Here is a 26,543-nt window from a genome sequence, read left to right on the forward strand (position 1 = left end):
AAGATGTGCTTGACAGATTGTGGTGTGGAAAATTGTGCACTGATGGTTTTAATTTTATTAATGAAGAACGTGACAAAGTCGTCAGCTGTTAGAGTTGATGAAGGAGGAAGAGGACAAAGGAGGGATTAAAAAGATTAATAAAAAATTAATCAAAGATTACCTTTGCATAGGATGTATACACATTCTTCCAACACATATTTATCATTCCTTTACTTGTAAACCCCTCAGATATGAACACTGCATGGTTGAGGGGTGCAGTACTCTAGTTTTTGGAATTGGTCTTTTGCCCGTTGGGTTTCAAAAGACAGTATATTGAAGATCTCCACAGTTGGTGTGTGTTGAGAAGCGGTTTGACTTGATCTTGAGACCAGAGTGCACTAGGAAGTTAAAGGATTAGTTCACTTTCAAATTAAAATTTCCTGATAATTTACTCACCCCCATGTCATCCAAGATGTTCATATCTGTCTGTCTTCAGTCAAAAAGAAATTAAGGTTTCTGAGGAAAACATCACAAGATTTTTGTCCATATAGTGGACTTTAACAGTTACCAAACGGTTGAAGGTCCAAATTGCAGTTTCAGTGCAGCTTCAAAGGGCTCTACACGATGCCAGCCGAGGAATAAGGGTCTTATCTAGTGAAACTATCAGTCATTTTCTTAAAAAAAAAACAAAAAAAAACATTTATATACTTTTTTACCACAAATGCTAGTCGTGCACTAGCTCGACTTCACGCATTACGCAGTCACGTTGGAAAGGTCAAGCGTGACATAGGCGGAAGCACCGACCCAGCGTTTACAAAGCGAACGAGCAAAGAAAGTCAAACGCCTTTTACAAAAAAAGGTAAAACAACGATGTTGCTCGATTTTGGGATTAAGTAATGTGAAGACGCTACAGCAGTGTTTCTCAACCCTGGTCCTGGGCGCCCCCCAGCACTGCACATTTTGTGTGTCTTCCTAATCAAACACAGCTGATTCAACTCATTAGCTCATTAAAAGAAACTCCAGGACCTGAAATGGGTGTCAGATAAGGGAGACATACAAAATGTGCAGTGTTGGGGGGCGCTCAGGACCAGGGTTGAGAAACACTGCCATAGCTAATGCAACAAAAGTAATCAAGTGTCATCTCATTCCGATGAAGCTATGATTTTTAAAATTTCAAAACATAAAATATTTCAGTCAAAAATTACCGAAGAGGCCCAGAGGGTTAAGCACATTTTTATACTTTATAAGAACATTTTCCTCTTTTATAATTTATTTTATATTTTGAGGGCATTTGTGGTTAAAAAGTATATAAATTTAGTTTTTTTTAGAAAATGACCAATCGTTGTACTAGATCCCCTGTTCCTCGGCTGGGATTGTGTGGAGCCCTTTGAAGCTGCACTGAAACTGCAATTTGGACCTTCAGCCCGTTGGTTCCCATTGAAGTCCATTATATGGAGAAAAATCCTGGAACGTTTTCCTCAAACCTTAATTTCTTTGCGACTGAAGACAGAAAGACATGAACATCTCAGATGACATGGGGGTGAGTAAATTATCAGGAAATTTTTATTCTGGAAGTGAACTAATCCTTTAATGTACATTCACTCTGTTGTGCCTCCCAACCTCGCTTGCCAAGGCATGGTTATATAATATCAATTTACTGCAGTTCTAGTGATTTCAGTAGTGCTAACATTGGTCACACAACGCTTTTTGCGCAATAGTCTTGTTTCAATATGTATGCAACTTTTTTGATTGAGAATCTAGGCAAAAACATGAACCTTGACTTCATATTTAGCACACCGGTTCACAGAATACATTTTAATGAACTCTGTGACCCCTTTTCGTGAACCCTTCTGACCACCCTGCACCACAATTTTACAAATGTTATGTAGTGCAAGTTCATTCTGGAAGTGGAGCAAGGTTCCTGAGTTTGGGGGGAAAGGTCAGGCTTGTTGGCCTCTATGCACATTGTTACCATAGCTGCACTGCCAGATCTGAACTTTGATTTATGGTCATCTTTTATGCTTTGAGGCTGGCTTTGAAAGGGACAAAGACAGGCAAACTAGAGAAAAGAGGGGTAGAAAAGACAGAAGGAAGATGCTGAGAGTTAATAGGCTTTTGCTGTACTTGCACTAATTTGCCGTCCTGACATTGAGCAGCAGGTTCTGCCAAAATGTCACCATGTTCAGTATTTGGAAACATGAATGAGGGTGAAGGTTTAAAAGTGCAGGGGTATTATGGCTTGCTTTCCTTTTTAAAAAAAATATAGCCTGTAACTCATTCAGTTAAAAGAAAAATTAAATTCTCAATTAAAGTTGAGATCCAGCGCCATTTACTGTGATGTATGTAAAAATAAATCCAATATGATATTAAAGCAACGTGTCTATAATAATTTTACCTTGTACCTAAATCTTGCAGGGTTATGCAAAAAAAAAAATCAGGATTAAAGAATTATCTGTCTTTTAGTTCATGAGTTGGAATTTGATATAACAGAATGAGGAATCTGCCTGTCTTTCATGGCTGTTTACATTTATTTATTTTTTTTAAACTTTCAAGCAAGCAGTGTTGTAGTATTTCTCGGACTGAAGTCCAAGATCATAGGAGCATTTTAACCAGTCTTGGAATCGTGTTTAAGATGAACTCAATTATTATAACACCACAAACAAGCCTTTGTACATTGAAAAATTCAGATATGTTTAACTAGAAACGCAAAGTTTTGACGCATTAAAGAATTACAAAATTTCTTTTTCCAAAATTTCAAAATTCCTTTTAACTGTTATTGCTATCATTTGCTACCAGAGTCTAAATTCAGTTATACATTTTACACAATTCCCTGTCTGCACAAAATTTTGTCTGCACTTTCCACCCCTAATTAGTATCAGAATCCATGCTGATACCAGTTGCTGATTTTCTGTCAGCATCACAAGTCATAAGTTGGTCCATCTGAAATTTTTTGTACATTTACACAACACCCAGCAGCCTCTAAAAAAACATGATACCCATCCTTTTCCTCTCCACTAACTGAGAGAAGGTGAATAATGCACTGTAGCTCTTTCTCCCCATGACCTACATTCTGTTGTTCTTTTTTGTCAGGAGACTTGATGAACTATCATTAATTATTTATGGCAGTTTTTCTCTCTTGTTCAGGCTTCTCTTGTTGTGACATATTTCACATTAAATAATTTAAAGTCCTGGTTTTTGATTGCAAATTGATGCAATGACATGCTTTGATAGTAATTTTTTTTTTTTGGGGGGGGGTTATTTATTATATATAAAAAAAAAATGTATATCACGTTAATGTGAGATGTGAATAATAGCCAGTGAACAGTTAATTAGCCCAAACACAAATTCATGCTTATGTTCGGGAAGAGTGCCTGAGCTTTTTAAAGATTATTATAGCCAAAGCCAAATCAAAAGTTCTTTTACACAATGATTAAGGAAAATAGGATTTATAGAGCTCATTCAAAACCTCTGTTCATTAGCTGCTGAGTGCTCTGTTACGGCGAGTCAGAAAAAGACATATTGTTGACTGGGAGCAGATCCATGAGTTCATATTTAGTGCTGGCTTGAGTCTCAGTGAGTCTGCCTGGCAACACTTTAATCAGTTAGGCCCTGTTTACACCTGGTATTAACATCCGTCTTGGGTAATCCGATCCTAAGTGGTCAGCCGAGAAAGATTGCCGTATACACCTGGAATTAACATGTGTCTCCTGTGGCCACTCGTGATTGCATCTCTTATTGAGTAATTGTCACTGCCTGCTGATAAATCACAAAAATATAAACATTGCAGTTGTAATGCTTATTGTTATTTTAGTATTTTTTTGTTATTTTATATTGGCGAATCTTTCATATGTTGGACACATTTAAATTAATAAATGTTTCTATTTTTTAAAATGTTGGACAATTTGCCTTAAAAATATTGTCTATTACAGTTAGACACATTTGAGTTTTTTGCATATAATTGTAAATGAATGCTAATTTTGTTGGCAAATTATGAATGTGTGTAAATTGGGCTAAGATTAATGAATTAATAACCCCTTTCACACGGCACGTTGGATCTCGGAAAATTGCCGGAGTGCCTTCTGTGTGAACGCAGACACGTCCCAGGATTGATTGATTGGGATCGATCCCGGGTTGGGGACCTAGTTACATTGCCAGGTTCAGTCCCGGAAGGCACCCCGTGTGAACAAAATCCGGAACCAATGCCTTAATGGATGTGTCGTAGTGATGATGTAGTACCGTGCGACTCTTTGAGAGGGTGTTTTCAATAATACAACCCTGCAGTGCCGGAGGGGCTAGTCGGTGTTTTAAACGCAGAGAGTGGTGTTCGCGTAAAAAAATAAAAAATTAGCACAAATGTGCGCAAACTGGACTGAAGCAGAGACCACGGACCTCCTTAGTATCTGCGCTGAAGCTGAGATCGTTCACCAGCTCAGTGGAACGGTACATGATGCCGTTGTGTATGAGCAAATTAAAACCAAAATGCAACAGCGTGGTTTCTCGAGAGAGAAATCACAAGTAATAAGTAAACTCAAGTTTTCGACTCGTACATTACACGTCACATCCTGATGTCACGTGTCATTACGGGACCTTCACGGGTTGTGTGTGAACGCACACACAGATTTCGGGAAATCAATGGCAGTGTGAATGAACCAAAATCTAACAATTTGGAAACAATTCCCGGGACACATTACCCATGTATTTTCTGGAATCTCTCTGTGAAAGGGGCTAATGATTAATAAAAAATTAAATATTGACTAAATAAAAAAAAATAAAAAAACTACACCAAACAAGCAAAAAACTGTTTTAAAAAAATTAACATTGTCACAAATAACAGGCAATCTTTAAAACCTTTGTGATAGTGCAATGGTTGATTAACAGGTGAGAACTTGATTGTTGTTCAGGTTACATCTGGATAGATTAACAACTACTACAAAGGCAAATTGGTCAAATTTGTTTCTGACTTTATCTGAACGTGGAATGAACAAACATTTTGCGAGATTAACACTTATATTCCCTGTGCTCTCTCACAGTCCCTCACACCCACATGCTAACTCTTATGTCTGTGCTCTTTGTTGTTGTTTTATAACTAGGTGGTTTTAATCTCTTTGGTTTTTGTCTTCATGTACTAATGGAAGTCTGACTTTTTGTTCCAGGTCCAGGTGCCCCCACCTCATGGAGAAGGTTGGCAAGGTGTGGAGTAACCTGAAGAAGGGATGTCAATCTCTGCTCCACACAGATGGGGGTTCTCGCATTGAAATGCCACCACAGCTTCAACCGCAAACAGACACAGTATGCCAGAGTGTGGACAAGGCCCAGGGAGACAGCACACTGGAGGCTGCTAGTCCCTCTAGCAGTGTGGTGGCACTCCCTCTAGTGGCATGGAGGACCAGTGGGAGTGTGACACGACAGGGTCATAACTGTGTAGTGGATGTACCCCAGATACTAGAGATCACAGTTGAGCAGGATACCGAAGATACTCGTGCTCCTCTGGGAGTCCGCAGAGACTCTTATTCACGTCATGCACCTTGGAGTGGAAAGAAGAGACACTCATGTTCCACTAAGGCTCAGAGTTCTCTGGAGACCACAGATTGGCGATCAGGCGGTTTTCTGCGCAGACATGGGACTGGTAGCAGCCGTGAGGAACTGGAGTCAGGGGCAGCACGCTCCCTACGGCAGCAGATTCATGATGCAGTGGGCCTGTGCCTCCCACTGCGCTCATCCTCTCGGAACAGTCACCTTCCACCACCCAAACGTAAGATACAAATCACAGAGCTGATGCTGGAGACGTGCCCCTTTGCACCAGGATCAGACCTTGCCCGAAAATGGCACCTAATTAAACAGCACACGTCACCAGTCACAGTGATACCAGTGGATTCATCCTCAGATGCTTGCGGTGCTACCTGTGCATCACCGGAAGATGAGGAGGAGCGCTTACGCGAAAGACGACGACTCAGCATTGAGGAGGGTGTGGACCCACCTCCAGATGCCCAAATCCACACAGTGGAGGCCATCACAGCCCCCCTAGCTTCCCTTTATAAGCTGGGACCTAAATTGGCCCCTGGAATGGGTGAGGCCCTAGACGATAGCCGGGGGGCAACAGCAGCTAACTGTGACTCTGAGGACGACGATACCACCACTCTTTGCTTGCAAGCTCGCAGGCCCAAGCAGCGGCACGCTTCGGCTGAGGGCCTCCTGAGTAGCAAGCAACCGGGCCCTTGGAAAGTACACACTCAGATTGACTACATCCACTGCTTGGTTCCAGATCTGCTACAGATCACAGCACTTCCCTGCTACTGGAGTGTGATGGACCGTTATGAGGCTGAAGCGCTGCTGGATGGTCGGCCCGAGGGAACCTTTCTGCTGCGAGACTCTGCTCAAGAAGGCTACCTGTTCTCCGTTAGCTTCCGCCGCTATGGCCGTTCGCTGCATGCACGCATTGAGCAGTGGAATCACAACTTCAGCTTTGATGTGCACGACCCTTGCGTATTCCACGCAGCCACTGTCACAGCTCTCATGGAACACTACAAGGACCCTAGCGCTTGCATGTTCTTTGAGCCATTGCTCACTGTGCCTCTGCACCGGACCTTCCCATTTGGCCTGCAAAGCCTTGCTCGATCAGCCATTTGCAATGGGATCACCTATGATGGCATCGGGGCATTGCCACTGCCCCCTGCTCTGCAGGATTACCTCAGGGAGTATCACTATAAGCAGAGGGTGCGTGTACGCTGGCTTGAGAGGGAGCCAGTCAAGGCCAAGTGAGGCAGGGCAGATACTTCTCAGCTCTCCAATAGGAGTAGTCTATTCAGCACTTTGCAGAGGTGGAGGAATTACAATTTTTTTGGTGGGGGGGAAGGGGTTAACTGCTCGGGGTTAGATGTTTGAAAGGAGGGACCTGAAACTGAACACGATATATAAGCTTCTATCATTTTTTGTTATCACTCTAACAAACAAAGACATTACAGTGGCTCTCCAGTGTGCACATTTCACAACAGCTTCTGGACTAGGATGAAGCAGCAGAGGTCTTATTCTCATTTTCCCTACTCCCTCAGTTCCTATGGCTGTGCTCTAGGGGAAATCTGCAGATACAGATATTTTCATGCCCCTCCACTCTTTCACGTCTTGACCATATGGTTTATAGCCATTTCACTTTATTTCTGTTGTACCGTTCACCTCCCAACCTGTCCTTAATTTTCTTCCATTAAATTTGCATTGTTAAAGCAAGCTTATTCAAAATAATAATGTGGACAAATTCTGAGGGGTGGGGAAATGAAGGGTGATGTTCAAATATTGCTTTTTCAGCTTATTACATCATCTTTAGCTTTCATGGTGCTCTGTCAGTGGTTCCCATGGTAACATTCTGTGCTCATTCCGTGGTTAGAGGAGGAGGCATTCTAGAGCATAGAGCAAAGAACGAGACAGAGAAATCCATGAAAGATGGATTGACCTTAAACTATGTGTCCAGACAGCTTTTGGGAATGCGTTGCAGAAGGGCTCTGTGACGTTCTGCTTCCTTGCGCTTCCGGGAAGCGATAAGGATGACGTGCACAACCTGACGCGGTGTGATGTGAGAGCGCTTGGTTTTCAAAAAACATAGTTACTCACACTCTGCGTTCTGTTGCTGTCAATATGTTTTATAATCATGAATTCCTACCACTAATTGCACAGAGGGGGCGGTGACTAATTCCGTATCGTCTTTTTTGTATTGTTGTGAATGGTCTATCAGTGCCCTGGTAGTTGGGCGATGATTCGGAGCACTTTAACTTAACTGTGCTTATGTTAGTGGGTGCAGCAGAGGCAATACATAAACCTGCTACACTGGGACCATTGTTGTTTGGCATAAACACCCTCCTATATAGGAATAAACACTCAACGCTCACTTTGTCTAACCCACGTTGTTTTAGAGAGGACAGAGTAAATTTTGATGTGACCCCATCAGTGCCATTGGATATGGGTCAAGCTGGCTTGTTTGGCTTGATTTTGGGATGATTTAATAGTTGATGAATGATCTGTATATTTAGGTTTATCAGATTCTTTTTTTTTACGCAACTAGGAGGAAGGTTCAGGATTTAAATAGAGTATAATCACATTATTGGCCCCTAGGCCAAGACCAGCTTCGTGATCACTTTAAAGGGGTCATATGATGCGATTTCAAGTTTTCCTTTCTCTTTGGAGTGTTATAAGCTGATTGTGCATAGATAAGATCCCTGAAGTTGCAAAGACTAGTACAGTATTTGAAAAATAATGTGTTTTTTGAACATTAAAGCATGTCAACATATTCTGTTACACCAAATACACAAAATAATGATCTTTAAAAAAGCATATGACCCCTTTAAAATCAGCCATATCCACACTTAAAATTCTTGACTAAATTTGACTTTCAAATGTCATAGGTGTTTTTGATGAAAGCTGGAAAAAGGATAAGACAGATTTATAACTTTTGTGCCGTTTGCCCCATCTGTTTAGTCTCAAAAAAGACCTAGATCACTTAAGTAGTGTGCCTTCATACATCTAAAGCTTTTAGTTCATCATATGGTGCATTCAGTGGATGTGTTACTAACAGTGGTCCAACTGGAAAAGACATGTTTTCCATTGACTGTTCCTGCACTGAATGCCAATGGCACTGTGAGACATCCTCTTCATGGGCCTGGTGCTGATGTATGATGTATTTTGAGTACTGCTAGGGATATGACTATTGAGTCCCACATCTTTCTGACTTGTTTTCAGCTGATGAGATCAGGTAGAACTGCCAAATGCTAAGCTCAGGCTCATAACACCTAAACAGCAGTGTGGTACTGTGCGACTATAACCAGCTTTGTGTGCTTGTGTGTATGTGTGTGAGTGTGTTGCACTGCCCCTGACCTCCCTGTCATGTCAACTATAAGAAACTTCTGCTGACATGAAAAGTTGTGTGTTATCCGCTCCTCCCAGGCAACACTAATTCACAATCTATCCTAATGCATTTAAAGTCGTCTTCCTGCACGTTATCCTGTCCTGAGTCTTTTTCCTCGCACAAGAATAGATGGTCAGGGTCATCCTGGGAAGAATTCAAAAACACGAGGAGAGAGCTTTGGGGCGATGCTGACTCACTACTGTGTGATTTGATCTCCCTCACTTCCTCTCTTTATGTAAGGTGTGGGTGAAATTAGTGCAATTTAGACAAAGCCTTGGCTTAGATGGAGGCTGTGAAGCAGGTTTCAGGTTAACATGGCATCTGAAAGGGCCAGCTGTCCTGCTTACCGCTCACCTGTAAAAGTGTCATGCTTGGCTTTGCTCCAGACACTCCTCACTGCACTAACTCATGAAACTTGACCTGTACCTACCTATACCTCTGTGTACCAATTTTAATCAGGGGTAGAACATTTGCTCAGTCAGATTGGGGCTAGACGTAATGGATTATAGATATCTATCTATCTATATATATATATATAGATATAGATATAGATACAGATTTTAAAATTAAATATTTTTAATATTAGTACCTGTAAAGAAATGCAATAATGTTCTTAGGCTTAGCTCTAATGGTGACCCATGTGAAAACTGATGTGAATTGTCTATGGATTATAGATATCTATCTATCTATATATATATATAGATATAGATATAGATACAGATTTTAAAATTAAATATTTTTAATATTAGTACCTGTAAAGAAATGCAATAATGTTCTTAGGCTTAGCTCTAATGGTGACCCATGTGAAAACTGATGTGAATTGTCTGAGAAGTAGGTCCTTTGAACTTGTCTTCAGGTTAGGATCATTGTGTTTACATAATGACAAAAAACGGATATGGTGCAATGTGTCAAAAAGGTGTGCGAGAGAAACTATCAGGTGTATGATTTTATCGGTCAAAATGGATGGAGACTTTATCACAGATCACAAAGCAAGATGAAAAGTTGTGATTCTCAGATGTGATACGAAGGCTTAGATTGGCAGTGTGTGGCCTCACACATGATATGCGCCTGTCAGTAGCCTTGTTGCAGTAGCTGCAATTTCTTTTAGAAAATGACAAGACTATGCTAAAATGTTAGAAAGTCATTTTGTGTGCAGAGCCTTGCACATTACCAACAGGAAAAGTTTTCTGACAATGTTTTTTGATATGTCTCACAAACTATAGGGAGGTTGTGTTCAGCAATGTTTAGACAGAAATAAAAGACTGACTGGTTGTCTGAATTGTATTAAATTCTGTTGAATCGGTTTCAGATTCAATAAATCACAAGCATCACCATGGTAACTATGTTACTGTAAAGCTCTGTATGCACATTTGTTTTAGAGAAAGGGGCTGAAGGTGAGGTTTAGGACTGGGTGTCATGGTGACAGCACTTGAGATGACTTTTGCGCCACCCATGACCTGCCTCTGTATGTCTGTTTGGACCCTTGGGACTAGCCCCTCAAAACACTTGCTGAAACATGCACCATGGATTATCTGGAGTGACGTGGTGATCACTGTCCCTCACCATCTTATGTTTCAATTATTATTTTTTTTGTTTTATACACTGCCCAAGGTTTGTACTGTACAATGTAATTACTCGCACTTGATGTCCTTTCTCTCATCTTTCCTTCATTCTCTCTTATGTACAGTTAATGGTCCCTACTCCCAGGCTGTTACTAAGTTGCTCTGTTGTATTATTTTGTTTGGCTTTGGGTTACAGTTTGCTGTTTTTGGGGGGCAGAGGGTTGCAGCTCTGCTTGCCCCTCTTTCACCAGTATCTGTCACTCTTGGTGCTCTTGGCTTTTGCTTCATTGTCTTAATATTCAAAAATAAAAGTGTTGTATGTGTAATCTGTTTTCCGGTTTCCTTTTTTTATTTAGCACACTCTGACATCAGGTTGCTTTATATTGCTGATAAATAAATATCTATGAAAGTTCTTGGGAAAAAAAGAATTTCAGAAATGTTATGTTGAAATATTTGAAAAGGTCACCTCCATTAATTTTAGTTTGTGAGGGATAATAGGTTGCAAAATTCTTTATCCTGAAATGTATTTTATTTTACATCATGTTTTTGTTTTTAGTTAGCCTTTGCTTAGCAGTCTATTAGCTTAGCCTACTAGCTATTGTGTTAACATGCTAGAACATCTAAGATATTATCATAACGCACTACATTTTTAATAAGACATTGAGGAAAGGTATCTTGCAAGATTCTGGAGCTGAAGGCGCAGAGTCAGGTTGTCATGTGTTTCTGCAGTGTGTTCTGTTGAAGTCAGGTAAAAATAGTAAGTGGGTTCAGTTTATCTGCAGCAGACCTTTTTAATAACTGAAAGGCTGCATTGATTGAGGAAGAGATGGAAGATGGGAGGTAGGTGGGAAAATAGGATGCGATCTCTCAATCTAATGCACTAGCCAAATCAAACCAGTATTATATAATGCACGTCTTACCAATTCTGTATTAACCTATGTTCCATGTGTTTTCATTCCCCTGTTGGGGGCTTCAGGTCAGTGGGTAAATGTGTAGGGACCTGCTGGAGTTCAGTATGGTTGGAGCCTGCCTTTTAGATACTGCACTGCGCTATAAATATACCCAGACATCTGGGCCTTGCCAACAGTTAGCAGTTCACAGTAAGGTTCTTGTGGTAGCCACAATGGAATAACTGTGTTCAAGTCACATCTGCTTCATCTGGTCTTGTCATCCAGAAAATAAATAACCCTACTAACCTTGTTTCTTTCTAGCAGCCAAGACAACTAAACACTGTCATTTTAAAGCAGGGCTGTCCAAACTCGGTCCTGGAGGGCCGGTGTCCTGCAGAGTTTAGCTCCAACTTGCCTCAACACACCTGACTGGACGTTTCTATGCCTAGCTAGAGCTTGATTAGCTGGTTCAGGTGTGTTTAATTAGGGTTGGAGCTAAACTCTGCAGGACACCGGCCCTCCAGGACAGAGTTTGGACAGCCCTGTTTTAAAGATTCTTCTTCTATCTTCTGCTAGTGACTTTTGACTCTTAGAAAAAGAAAAATCCTGTTCATTTACTTTCAGGGCCTCTGTAATGCTCAGCTTTACCCCCTTGTGGCTCAAAATACTTTTCTACAAGAAGACTGTTTCGTAAGTTCATAGAAAAGGTCCCAGGTCACTCACCTCTTATTGCTGGACCCAGTGTTGAGATTCCCTCCTCATCGACTCTGATACTATAACATGTAGTCAGTTCATCATTAAGTTCTCCATTGTTTTCCGTTGTTGGTGAAGTGTTATTTTGGTTTCCGATTACCAAGGAGAGGCTACGCAAGGTCCTAAAGATGGCGGCCACAACAAAAAAGTCAAGTGACTGAAACCCATGAATTCTTTGATGAATACTGAGGTTTCGGACATACTTCTTTCTTCACATACTCTTTTCTCCTACTATATAGTAGGTAAGTAGGCATATTCAGATGCACTTTAAGTAGACACACGTCCGAATCTCGCCAGAATTAGTACGTCACCCAGGTAATTCTCGCGGACTCCTATATGAATACTATGGATTCGGACATACTTATTCGCTTGCTTACTGCTTTTCCCCTACTACAGGTGCATCTCAATAAATTAGAATGTCGTGGAAAAGTTCATTTATTTCAGTAATTCAACTCAAATTGTGAAACTCGTGTATTAAATAAAATCAATGCACACAGACTGAAGTAGATTTAATTTATTTAATACACGAGTTTCACAATTTGAGTTGAATTACTGAAATAAATGAACTTTTCCACGACATTCTAATTTATTGAGATGCACCTGTATATAGTAGAGAAGTAGGCGGATTCGGACACAGCCAGAGACAAGATTGTAGATCTGCATAAGACTGGAATGGGCTACAAGACCATCAGCAAGATGCTTGGTGAGAAGGAGACAACTGTTGGTGCAATTATTCAGAAATGGAAGAAAAACAAAACAACCATCAATCGGCCTTGGTCTGGAGCTCCGTGCAAGATCTCGCCTCATGCAGTAAGGATGTTCATGAGAAAGGTGAGGGATCAGCCCCGAACTACACTGGAGGAGCTTGTTAACGATCTTAAGGCAGTTGGGACCACAGTCACCAAGCAAAACATTGGTAACACACTACTGGACTAAAATCCTGCAGCGCCCGCAAGGTCCCCCTGCTCAAGAAGGCACAAGTATAGGCACGTTTAAAGTTTGTCAGAGAAGATCAAAATGATTCAGAGAAGGCTTGGGAGAAAGTGCTGTGGTCAGATGAGACCAAAATTGAGCTCTTTGGCATTAACTCGACTCGCTGTGTTTGGAGGGAAAGAAATGCTGACTATGACCCTAAGAACACCATCCCTACAGTCAAGCACGGCGGTGGAAACATTATGCTTTGGGGCTGTTTTTCTGCAAAGGGTAGGCCTACAGGACAACTTCCCCGCATTGACGGGGCAAATGGACAGGGCCATGTACTGTAAAATCTTGGACGAGAACCTCCTTCCCTCAGCCAGAACACTGAAGATGGGTCATGGATGGATCTTCCAGCATGACAATGACCCAAAACATACTGCCAAGGCAACAAAGGAGTGGCTCAGGATGAAGCACATTAAGGTCACGGAGTGGCCTAGCCAGTCTCCAGATCGCAATCCTATAGAAAATCTGTGGAGGTAGCTGAAACTTCGAGCTGCCAAATGACAGCCAAGAAACCTTAAGGATTTAGAGAGGATCTGTAAAGAGGAGTGGATCAAAATCCCTCCTGAGATGTGTGCAAACCTGGTGACCAACTACAAAACACGTCTTGCCTCTGTGCTTGCCAGCAAGGGTTTCTGCACCAAGTACTAAGTCATGTTTTGCTTGGGGGTGAAATACTTATTTCACTCACTGAAATGCAAATCAATTTCTAACTTTTATAATGTGTTTTTTCGGGTTGGTATTCTGTCTCTATACGTTAAAATAAACCTACCATAAAAATGACAGACCCTTCATTTCTTTGTAAGTGGGCAAACTTACAAAATCAGCAGGGGATCAAATAAATATTTTCCCCACTGTAAAGGCATGCGATATCTTACCGAAATTTAAGTTGTTCAATTGTCGGGTTCATAAGAGATATTTCTGATGTTTCAGTTATGTAGATTAATTCCCGAATCGGACTGATCCGTGGGTTCAACTCATTGATTCACTTGGTCACAGCAGTTACTGAGTTCACTGGGTTAACTGGAGGGAAATTTATATTTGAATAACAGCTTAAATTTCGACATGTTCTTGGCACACACACAGACTTGTATACGAGGATTTTAGTGCACGAGGTCATATGAACCGCATTCATGATACTTTCAAGAGTAAGTTTCCAGTCATGGGTTTGGAAAGATTTACATTTTACAAGATTTACAAGACACATTTAATTCCGTTTAGAGTTATTTCTTGGTTTCGAGGTCTTAAATATTCTTGTGCTTCCCTTTGTGTCCAGCAGGTGTCGGTGCAGTTTAATAGGAAAAGGCATAGACGCCACGCCACTGCTCCGTCGCAATTAGGAGGTGAGAGATGCAGGTTGCTCTGATGCCATTACTTTACTTTTGTAGTAAACTTTTGGACCTGTGTTCTATCTTATATTTTGGTATTTTGTTTATTGGTATATGTGACAGGTGTATGTGGATCAAATCATTTGGAACCTTAGTGTGCTGGAATTTTCTTTTGGATGAAAAGCTCACACAATATAAAAAAAAATGACTAAGATCTCTCTCTCCCCCCCTCCCCTCTCTCCTGCCCTGATTATATCATTCCCACCCTCTCTTTATCCTTTCTCCTTCTCTCCTACACTCATCCATACATGATTAGTTTAACTCTTCACTCATTGGCTCAGTGTGACTCAGCACAACAGCTCATACACTAGTCCATGATCTGCACACTGTATGTGTGTACCTGAGTCAGTTGTTTTTCATAATTATGGTAGGAATATATTAATTTATGCTTTTTCCCCTTGAAACCTCAGTTCAGTTCAAAGACATGACTTTGTAGAAAGCATGTCAAATGGGGAGAGAATGGTCAACTAAAGACTAAGTGTTCTCATCTCTATGTCGCAAATGCAGCTGCTGCACGGATGCTGTTGCTTAGCAACCAGCGCCTCACCAGAAGCTGCTCATGGTTATGCAAGTCCTCTCTCTTTCTATCTGTCTCTCTTGATTCGTCTTCATTTGTTTCACATCTAGGCTCTCTTCATTAGGGTATTTTTTTTCTCCAGATCTGCCCTACAGCATGTTTTAATGTTGATGGCTACAGTTGGCCTGACATAAACAGGTACATGGACTTTGCGATTGGAGGATTGGATGCAGGATGTGGGAGTGATTGTCTGAAGAGGGAAGATCTCCGTTTTATTTATTTTATTGTATGTATGTGTTTGGGCCTGCAAACGTTTGCTTTTGTGTGTCTATGGACTCTAGAAGTCTTCATCAGATCAGACTACAGGTGTGCTCAGTTGCTAAGCAACCACTCATGATGGATTGATGTCTGTGTCTTGAATAAACAGTCAGATAAACAGATGTCATATAGACAGTCAAATGGAAATTACTACATTTTCAAATTTTAGTAAGAAAATGCTAGGGTGTTGTGGGTCCATGCCTCAGTGTTACTAGAGTGTTCTGAATGATTGCTAAGTGGTTACCTGTGTGTCCTGGATAGTTGCTAATGTGTTGCTGAATTCTGTTACACTCACCCCATAAACCTCACTTGCATCCGGGTCACGGCACCAATGTAACCCCTCCAGTTTTACTCGCCTCACACGCTTCGAGTGGGATTCGAACCAGCATTTCCAGCATGGGAGGCGGGCGCACTAACAAGGATGCTATAGAAGCCTCTAGCGTCAGTCGCTAGAGATCAGGGGAGTGTGGTTTACCCACACGGTCCTTATCAGCTGGCCTCTGTTACTCTAGGCTGTTCCTTTAATGAGGGTCCCTTTAATGCTAGTTTAGAAATTTGTACAAACCCCATCTCCCAGAAAGTAGACAGAACAGCGTCCAGCACATCTTGCTGCTCTGTGTGCTCCATGCAGGACCATGCTTATCGTCTCCCTCATCACATTATGCCATCAGCTCTCCCTTTCTCTCTCTCTCACCCCCTCCTGTCCTCTCCACGCCCAGTGATGGTGAATCAGGCCACCCACTTGGGTGCTCTGAACTAGAACAGCAGCCTACTTCTCAGTATAATTAGAGCTAAAAACCAGAGAGAGAGGTGTGTGTGTGTATGTGTTAGTGAGTGTTGAGGGAGAAAAGGTGGCCTTGGACGTGTCACTTTGTCTTGAACTTTGAAAAGGCTCAGCTTTTTCTACCTCGGGGAATGGTGAGAAAGCCGTGGCTGTTCATTTCGGCGTGAACAGCGGAGTGACAGTAAAATACATATCCATCTCTCTCTCTGCAGGAAGTTGCGTGGATGGGTGTGATTAAGGAGATGGAAGATTATGACCTCTTCGAGTGGGCATACAGAGTTGGGGATTGCGTGCACAACTGGTGATGGGGAGAAGGAAGCTGTGGAATGAGATTGAGATAAAGCTGGATGGACAAGATGCTTAGAGCAGAGAAACAGGGAAAGAGACTGGCCTCCTTTGAAGGAAATGCTTCTCTTCACACATTTTTAGTTTCATAATAGGGGTCAGTGAGTGCAGAAGAGTTGGATTACATTAGCGCCACATTATGGGCCAAGCTTTTGCAGCACACATACATGCGAGCAATACAAATTAAAAATAGGTGAATAGCAAATTGCTTTCAGATAATAAAATGGTTCAACTTGTGATTATGACGTCAAGAGAACATTTGGGCACATCTGATGTTTCTGGGTATTAGTGTTCATTTTAATGAAATGGCATGTTAATGGAAGGCTGCAGAATATTGAAAAAATTTGAGCGCACAGAAAATACTGTGTGGACAATGAACTGTGTTATGAAATGAAAATGCATGCGGGAAATGCTGCACTTTTACACACAAACCCACTGATTTCTGCACCTTGCTTTTCCTGGAATTCCAGAAAAGCATCCACATTTTAGCTAGTAGTTTTTGTGTATTTTCCTGTAAAATTTGTCAAGGAGGTCCATATAATACCTGTAGAAAGCTATTGATTAGCATTTCCATTCATCTCAATGGGACCTGCTCAGCACAGGACCCTTGGTATTCACCAAATATTGAGATATGCTTGAATATTTAGTTTCCAGCATCATTCACGAACAGCTTCTCCAAAGGAAAAATGTAGGGCGGGCCTTTTCGTCCATTGGGAATTGATTGGATCATTGGATCACCTTTGTTTGCTAATTGCTCATGTGAGTGAGAGGTTGCTATAGGGAAGGAGTGTTTGTCCCACCCTCGCACTGGTGCACACATCATCAGAGAAGAGATGTTCTTCTGTGGAATTTAGTAGAAGATATTTTGAAGAATCTTGTTAACCAAATAGTTTGTTCACATTGACTTCCATTGAATTTTTGCCCATACATTGGAAGTGAATGGGAACTGAAACGTTGTGTTTACCAACAATCTCCAAAATATATTCTATTATGTTCCACAGAAGAACATCTCTTCTCTGATGATGTGTGCACCAGTGTGAGGGTGGGACAATAACTCCTTCCCTATAGCAACCCCTATAGCTTCCCTATTGGGTGGTCTATCTTCTTAAAACAGTCTCAGTGTGATTTGCCTCACCAGACTGCAGTTGGAGCACACTGAGGGTCAAGTGCATATATGAAACCCTCTGCTTCACATATGAACCTTTATTAGCTGAGTGGTGTTGGTGCTGTTTCATGAATTCTGATGTTTATCAATCTCTCAGTCAGTAGTGGCAGGCGTAGATCTTTGAGTGCTGGTGCTGTTTGCAACTCAACCAGCAGAGGACACTAAAGAGCTCTGTGTAGGAGAGAGAACTCTTCAGGGAAGTAGTGTTCGATATTTCTGCTTGTGTATGAGTGCGTGCATGTGTGCACATACTTCTTGTCTCAGCAGGTTTGTTGTTCAAAGTACCTCTTTATTATCTTTAACCTCTTATGCTTCCCTCCTCCACTCAATGTGTAAGCAATGCAGTCTAAGGACTGCCTCCCAACCCCCTGCTGTCCTGCTAGCTCCGCAGTCAGGGACAGACAGAGTGAGAGGAGGAGGAATTCTGATCCGCACAGAGCACATCCTAAAATGCTCAGACTGAACGATGGAACAAAACGAGGGAAAGAAAAGCAAGGATATGGAATTTCTATATGAAGCCATACTAGTCTATCTTATATAGTAGAATGATGAAAATTGATCTTTCCATATGTGTGTGTGTGTGTGCATGTTATATATATATTTTTTAGCTATATTTTTACTAAAGAATATTTTTTTTTAAAAGACAAGAAATTTCAAAAGCTGTTTTGCTTCAGTAACCAGTTTTACATTAGTGACGCAGCACAGCGCAACATAACCCATATTTAATGTAGCATGTAACGTTTTCTTTCATCTTGTGTCATTTCATGGTTTTGTAGGATAAGGGCATGTCAGGCAACCATCCACCTAATTTGGCTAGTTTGATAGATGAATTTACATTTTTTGCAAATTTGAACAGTGAAGCGTTTTCCCCTCACTTTAAAACGTTGATAAAGTTAATATACACCACCAGTCAAAAGTTTGGGATCAGTAAGACTTGTAATGTTTTTTTAAAGAAGTCTCTTATGCTCATCAAGGCTGCATTTATTTGATCAAAAATACAGAATTTTTTTTATTACAATATAAAATAATGATTTCTATTTTTATATCCTTTAAAATATCATTTATTTCTATTCTATTTATTTTAAGAAATCATTCTAATATGCTAATTTATTATTAGAATTATCAATGTTGGTTGTGTTGCCAAATATTTTTTTTTAAACCGATACTTTTTTCAGGATTCTTTGATGAATAAAAAGTTAAAAAGAACAGCGTTTATTCAAAATATAAATCTTTTCTAACAATATAAAACTTTGCTATCACTTCTTAACAATTTAACACATCCTTGCTGAATAAAAGTTTTAATTTATTTCAAAAAAGAAAGATAAGAAAATAAAAATAAGAAAATAAATGCTGTTCTTTTTAACTTTTTATTAATCAAAGAATCCTGAAAAAAAAGTATCACAGGTTCCAACAAAAAATAAAACTTAAGCAGCACAACAGTTTCCAGCACTGATAATAAACCAGCATATTAGAATGATTTCTGAAGGATCATGTGACACTGAAGACTGGAGTAATGATGCTGAAAAATCAGCTTTGCCATCACAGGAATAAATTGATTTTAATGTATATTAAAATAGAAAAACGTTATTTTACATCATAATAATATTTCACAGTATTAAATTTTTTCCTGTATTTTTGATCAAATAAATGCAGCCTTGATGAGCATAAGAAACTCCTGTAAAAAACATTACAAATTGTTCTGATCCCAAACTTTTGACCGGTATGTATAGCTAGCAATTTATTATTTGCATTTAGGTATTCTTGGCTCTATCAGAACAGACCTGTGGCCCATTTTGAGTCGCAACCCATCAGAACTACTGATCTAGCACATTTTATAGCAGTTAAAGGGTATGATTTTTTTTGTACAGAAAGTATCTGAAATGTTAATTTCCGTCTGTGTCAGCCTGTGTTCAGTAAATATCTTCAACGTCTTCTGAAGCTTGATCATCCTCTTTCTCTCTCAACTCAAGTGTGCATTTCGAATCACAGGACGGAGCGTTCTTCACCCTCTCTTCTTTCTCCTCTGACCTATTTTTGATCTTCTCTGCTGTTTTCCACTCCATGCCAGATTAACATTTCACCAAGCAAGACAAGTGGAGACAAGGAGAGAGCAAAATCTAAGATGAAATGACAGCTCTATACGCCCCCACTCTCCTCGCTTTTCAACTCCGCTGCCCTGGTCTCCACTTCTGCTCTGCTTTCTTCCTCTCTCCTTTCATCTGCTCTCGTTCCATAATCCAGTCCTCCTCTATTCAACTTGGTCACCCGACTTCAGACTACAAGAAACGTGCAAGGACTGTTTTCGCAATTCATTTGTTGGCATCGTCATTAACATTTCAGCCTGAGCGAGTGCTTTTCTTTGTGGGAGAGAGATGAGAGTTTAAAACATGGATGAGAGCGAATTCTCTCAGTGAATTATAATAGGTCACGCTGGAGGAGTTTCATCACCTTGCTTTGCTTTTCTCTTCTGATGTGTTCAGCCTGCAGTTATCTCTCACGGCGGAGAAGTTTGATCATGAGCATCGCCAATGAATCAGATCTGCCCTGATTTTGGTCCTCAATAGTGAGGAATTGGCTTTGCAATGATGCAGTGTGGAACAGGCAGGGAAATATTCCTTTTCAAAGCACATCTGCCTCAATGGATTCCTGTCTCCCTCTGTTCCTTCCTGTATGCCTGCGCTAATGAATGCATGCATGCATCAAACACTTGCACAGCAGCTGTACTGTCAAGGGAGAGAAACTGCATTTTACAACCATACCACCAAGCACCCCCCTCCCCCCCATCTGTTTCAGTGACCTCACAGTTGCTAGGGCAACGGGGATTCCTAACTCATGGATGGATCTGATTGGTTCAAAGATTGAGAGGAGCTTCTAATTGGGTCAAAGATGCAACCAAATTTGCATGTGGCAATTTATGTTTGTGTGTGTGTGTGTATCTGTTATCACTGAATCATGATGAATTCTTTTATTTTGTTACCTTGTTACTATTATTTCAAACCATCTTACTGGTGTTCTTTCAGCAGAACATTGGTACGAATGTGCTGGTATTCTAGGCTGATTATGAAGAACGTAAACAGCCAATGGCACATGATTGTGGGCCACAGCTGTTTTGTGTTTGCTTCATTTGCTTCTACAGCCTCACTTCAAGCAGATTCATCCTCACTCTCTGTACCTTTCAGAATCCTCAAGTGGGTCAACTCAAACAGATTGGGGTTTACAAAACTATTGCATAAAGCAATGATGCAGATGGACAATAAGTGATATAAAGAAGCATACACAGGACTGTCTGAACACGGTTGGCCCAATCTCAAATGCTGGCCTGAGCTCTCGCAGTACTCCTCCGAGTCCACACTTTGATGACGTAATGCCGCATAGACTGTCCATTGTGAACACTGTTCTGAAACCTAAAATGTCACGACACAAGCATGTGATGGTCATTGGAAATTCGAATGACTGCAAGTACACATTAAGTGTGCCAATTCAAGGATAGAAAGTAAGCATTTTATTCTGTTCAGATTTCGGTTTGCCCTGATAAAATTTCATTGTCCCCAACACAATTTCATTTTATGAATATAAATGAATAATTTTAGATTTGCGTTTGTAATATTGTGTTTTAACTTTGTATTTCTTTTACATTTAATATTTGTTTGGGAATGGTAAGATTTTCTTTCTTTTTTTTTTTTTAAAGAAATGTCTTATGCTTACCCAAGCTAAATTTTTATTTTTTTTAAATACAGTAAAATTGTGAAATATTACAATTTAAATGCTAATATATTTGAAAGTTTTATTTATTCCTGTGACGGTAAAGCTGAATTTTCAGCATCCATTTCTCCAGTCAGTGTCGCGTGATCTTTTAGAAATCATTCTAATATGCTGATTTGGTGCTCATGAAGCATTTTAAAATTATTATTATCAATATTGAAAACTGTGCTGCTTAATATTTTTGTGGAAACTGAACATTTTTTTACTTTCTTTTAGTAGAAAGTTCATAAGAACAGCATTTAATATAAATTTTTAAATTTTATTTAATTTCAATAAAACCTGCTCTTACCCAATCATTTTAGCCAGATGACAAGTTGACAAGCAAAATTCACAACCTAATCTCACAGAAAACCAAACTACTCTGCCAGGCCCTCCTTATTGTTGAGCCACGCAAGTGTGTTGTTTCATGTAAAGGTGGAGCAGTGATAAGAACAGCACAGTACTGCATCCAAAATTAAGTACTGCCAAACACTGAATAACTCCGTTATGTAAGCTCCTAGATGTGTGTAAAAACTGGTGAAAATCTTGCCATGGATATGAGACATTGTTCCTGTTGGTTAAGCAATGTTCTCTATACATCTGACAAAACTGCCTTGTGTCCAGCTGAATGCACTAAACAAGAGCTGCTGTTAGGTTGTCTTTAAATAACAAGACACATGATTGGACGGCAACAGTGCGCCTGTCTTAGAATCTTCATGTGAGGTCCTAACTTTTATGTCTGTTTTTCTGTTCTTTTAAAAAGTCTAATGACAATACAGAAGCTGCTTTGTTATAGCAGTGATAACTGAGGCCCTGTCCACATGAACGCGGTTATTTTTATGCGGTTAGGCTTTTTCTATGCGGTTAGGCTGTTCGTCCACACGCAAACGCAGCACCAGTTCACTGAAACCGAACATTTTTGAAAATGCCTGCCAGGGTGAAGCTAGCGAAACCGGAGGTTTTGGCTTGTGACGTCGGCGCCTGCGCTGTTATCTCCGCCTGGAGACTCATCATCTGGTCTTCTCATGATATCAGTTGAGCAATGTGTAAGCATGGGAAAGAATAGCAAATTGTGCGCATGCGGTTAATACCAGACACACTCCTCATGACTTAGTCTGAACTATCTGTCAGTGCAGAATGTGTATTTATAAACGCTTGGTTGTGATGTAGTTATGAGGGGAGGAAATGCCCACCCTTGTGCTGGTCACGCTGGACTATTCCTGGTTACTGGGTCACTGGGGCAGGTGAAGTCCATACTACCGAGCAGAGAAGATCAGCTGCTCTTCTCCTCCCATCCATGAGAGTGGTTTGATTGCTCCTTAAACCATCGCCAATATACCAGTAATAGATGCTGCTTCATATTACAATTTAACTGAACACTTTAAAGTCGGCCAAAGTGCATATTTTACTTATTTATATTCTGTTTACCGCACAGCATTACATATAAACAGCATAAAAGCTTACTTTCTATACCTCTGGGTTATAGCCCTTACATTTATTTAATAGTTCTTTTTTCTTTTAAATATGTATTAAAAATTATTTATATGTGTTATTTGTATGTTAATTTAAGCCCCTAAAGAATTATATAATAATAATAATAATTTGAATATATGCATTTAGCAGATAATTTTATCCAAAGCATTTTTTTTTTTCTTTAGTAATGGTACCATGAGTTTATTTCACTGAAAGGCATTTGTCCAGTCCTAGCTGATTTATAACTCCTCTTTCTCATTTCTGTCTTATATTATTACAAAAAGCAAGCTGGTGCAAAGGGGGCCTATGGAGTGTGGAAAGTGCTGGAGGGTGTTTGATTCTTCTGAGGACTCTGGACACACACTCTTGGTCTGTTCCAAAACCTAAACTTAATTTTGCTGCCTCCTAAGACATCTTATTGTGACCAAGTTCTTCAGCAGCTTTGCTGAATTCTGAGAATGCACTGCGCCAAGATGGCAGGTGAGGTGAGAGAGTTGTTTATTATAAATAAACATTAATTCAATACTGAAAAGTAACAATAAAAAATAGGGAGTTGCCATAAAATGCACTATGTAGGCCAGTGGTTCCGAACCCTGTCCTGGAGGACCCCCTGCCCTGCACATTTTGTATGTCTCCCTAATCAGACACACCCAATTTAGTTCTTGCAGTCTCTACTAACGAGCTGATGAGTGGAATCAGGTGTGTTAGATAAGGGAGACATACAAAAGGTGCAGGGCAGGGGGGCCTCCAGGACAGGTTTGGGAAGCACTGATGTAGGCAGTGAGGTAGTGCAAGCAACAGGCAGAGGGAGGTCAGGTGAGGAATGTCTGCAGCATTGGAATGAGGAAGGACTAAGGGTTACATCTGGCCCTCTTTCCAACTCAGGCCGTAGCTGAGAAGAACTGTGTGTAGTGCTTCGCTATGCCAGAGAGTTTACAGCATGATGTTGGTCTTTGATAAATGTTTGACTGTCAGATCTACAAGCAGAGTGAGTCATATTCACACCCGTCTGTGCTTCAGTTGGAATGAAGCTGATGAGTCAGCCGAGAGTTCTTTAAGTAGCACATCAAGGCCCCAAACCAGAGAGAACATACTGCTCTCCAAAGATTCACACAGCCATTCCATAATCAGCTCTCATCTTATGTAAATAATGCTGTTTTGATTCATAATGACAAAAGTCTTTTATAGGATCACTGCTTACTTTTGTACTTCAATGAATATGGCTGTATTTGTCTGACACCACTCAAGACCTGCTCTAGAGCTATGTATATATATTTGTATTATTTATTTTAGTTCCTAAAGCATTATTAAGTATTGTTTGGCATTTATTTATTTAAGCTTGTAAAACAGGTCTTGATTAGTGTTAGAAATATAGGCATATTATATAATAATAATAATAATAATAAAAATAATATATAATTGCTTTCTAATTTAATTATTTAACCTTCGAAGCATTATTTATTTAATCCTGTGAAACGGTTCTTAATTGGTGTTAGATATGTAGCCATATTCTGTAATAATACTAATTATTATTATTATGTTTTTGATTATAGTCTTCACGATTATTATTATTATTATTATTATTATTATTTAAACGTGTAAAGCTCGTCCTGGTGTTAGTTAATAATAATAAAAATACGACTAACACTAATAATAATATTTAACATGCTAATCAACACAGAGAGTCTGTTGTGTTTCACCTGATCACCTGTTTTGTGAACATTGTGCTTCCTTTGCTGTTTGTTTACTCTTCACTAGAGATCAAGCAAAGTTTGTGTTTGCATACCTTATTGGAGGAAGCGTTTTTGTATATTTGTGTGTGTGTGTGTGTGTGAGAGTGAGAGCTCCATAAGGCGATGGTCAGCTGTAGGCTGGGTGTGGGTGTAGAACACGGGAAGGACACTGTGACTGTATACGAGCATTCAGAGGTGATTACTAGTGGGTGATGATTCACTCTCCCAATGCAGAAATTCAGATCGATGCACAAGCTGTGCTCAAATCTGGACAGAATCAATCCAACTAAACACAGGCTTAGATGATTTCCATATTGTAAATCCAAGTGGAGGATTTGCATCCTGCGCCAACACGAGAAATGAGAAATAGTATACATCCTGAAAGGTGTGTTGAAATGAGCCCAGCTGATTTGCATGAGGCACTCGCTTTCTTTTGGTAAACAAGTGCCTGCTGGTGTATGCGCATCCATGTGTCTGTTGGGTAGAGCAGCTGAGAGCCGAGTGCTGGAGCTCATGGCTGGGCTGAGTGAAATGAGAGTGAGGGGGAAGAGTGACTCACAGCTCTGCCTGCTGGTGGGGGCTGGGGTGTTTGGAGCAATACTTACACAATTCATTTCTGCCCAGCTCATCTCTGTAATTCTTCTGGTGGAGTCACACCACATTAAGTTATTCCACTTCTCTCTGCATCTAAACCGCTCTGGAGATCTTTGTGAAGATGCTTTTTGGCGACCACTTTTAGGAGCTTGTGCATTATGTATATTTGTGCATGTAATGTATGTATGTATGTGGGTGTGCGCATTGTGGAGCTAAAAGCCATGTCCACTCTCATTGTGTTTGTTTGTGGTTGAGGTGAGGACAGACATGGCTCATTAATGGCTGTGTCCAAAAACCACTAACTGGCTGAGTGCAAATCATCAGTAATGCACTAGAGCATCGATCTCTGCTTCCTCCCATTACCCGTCCCTGTCTCTCTCTCAGATACACATCATTCTATTTTGTCATGCTCTTTCCCCGGGAAGCTGAAATGGATGTCATGATGTGTGGATGAAGTGCAAAAGTCGGCATGAAATGAAAATTCACCCCATCTATTCAACACAATCTCATGGCAGTTACGTTTTATCGATTTAGTAGCTGATTTGTATGAACTCATACGATCTCATTCATACATTTTTGTACAATCTGCTTGAGCCCTTGTGACGATTATGTTTAGGGGTGGACCTTCATGCTTTCTTGTTTTCTAAAAAAATGTATATTTTCGTACAATTTACAATTGACAAATTCATACGAAATTGCCACCTCGTAAAATAGTTACGTTTTCTTGTGAGATCGGGTTGATCTATTTTCTAAATGCATGTTATAGATCATATTTTGAACAATTAATCTCTGTATATTTTTAATTTGTATTTGTTTATTTTTTATTTGACCTTGTATTGTTTTATCAAATTATTATAACTGGACCTTCTGAAGAAAACAACAGTTTTCTTTTTGGTGATGTATGCGAGCTTGCGGGGGCGGGGCTTAAGAGAACTCAATGATTGGCTCTCTAATCATACAGTCCTTTTAATCCCGCCCCTACAAGCTTGCGTTTTTCTGCCTCTACTTTTGACTGCACAACCCACATCTCAAAATCCAATCAACAACCATCACATAGAACCAAGTCCCCGCCCTACGTTTTTTCTATTTTATTTTTTGATAATCCATTAAGGTCCAGTCACATTAGCAATATTTTTGTGAGATTTTGCAGACACAAAAAGGTCCATTGTTCCAACCAAGTCGTCTTCAAACCAAGCAGCTTTCTGTTGGTGAATGTGGCGAATTCATGCGACCAACTTGAATCTGCATGGGAATTTTTTTTTTAGCTTCATGCAAAACTTCTGAACACACAGGCGTCTTTTGAAATGACTGGATTTTGTCTGCAAAATTTCGCTGAGGAACAGTAAATGTGACCGCAACTTTACAACCAGATGTCCGTCACAATACAGAAGAAAAGATGTCGCTACTTCTGTTTCATTGCAACTTTAAATAGT

The 26,543-nt window shown here is 40.2% G+C and overlaps 1 protein-coding gene across 5 annotated transcripts in view; it reads left to right on the forward strand.

Annotated features, from left to right (window-relative positions):
- Window positions 1-8,158, forward strand: part of LOC107728716 (suppressor of cytokine signaling 5-like) — a 21,073-nt gene extending 12,915 nt beyond the window's left edge. For 4 of the 5 annotated variants that reach the window (XM_016539006.1, XM_016539004.1, XM_016539005.1 and 1 more), the window contains exon 2: window positions 5,133-8,158. In XM_016539006.1, the coding sequence (XP_016394492.1) occupies window positions 5,152-6,738 (1,587 nt within the window). In that variant the 5' untranslated portion in view covers window positions 5,133-5,151 and the 3' untranslated portion in view covers window positions 6,739-8,158. The remainder of the gene's footprint in view (window positions 1-5,132) is intronic. The other variant, XR_001638502.1, reaches the window with a different exon arrangement.
- Window positions 8,159-26,543: the final 18,385 nt, after the last annotated feature.

This window comes from Sinocyclocheilus rhinocerous, unplaced genomic scaffold (genome assembly GCF_001515625.1).
Source record: "Sinocyclocheilus rhinocerous isolate Xijiao unplaced genomic scaffold, SAMN03320098_v1.1 scaffold2172, whole genome shotgun sequence".
NCBI classification, from domain to species: domain Eukaryota; kingdom Metazoa; phylum Chordata; class Actinopteri; order Cypriniformes; family Cyprinidae; genus Sinocyclocheilus; species Sinocyclocheilus rhinocerous.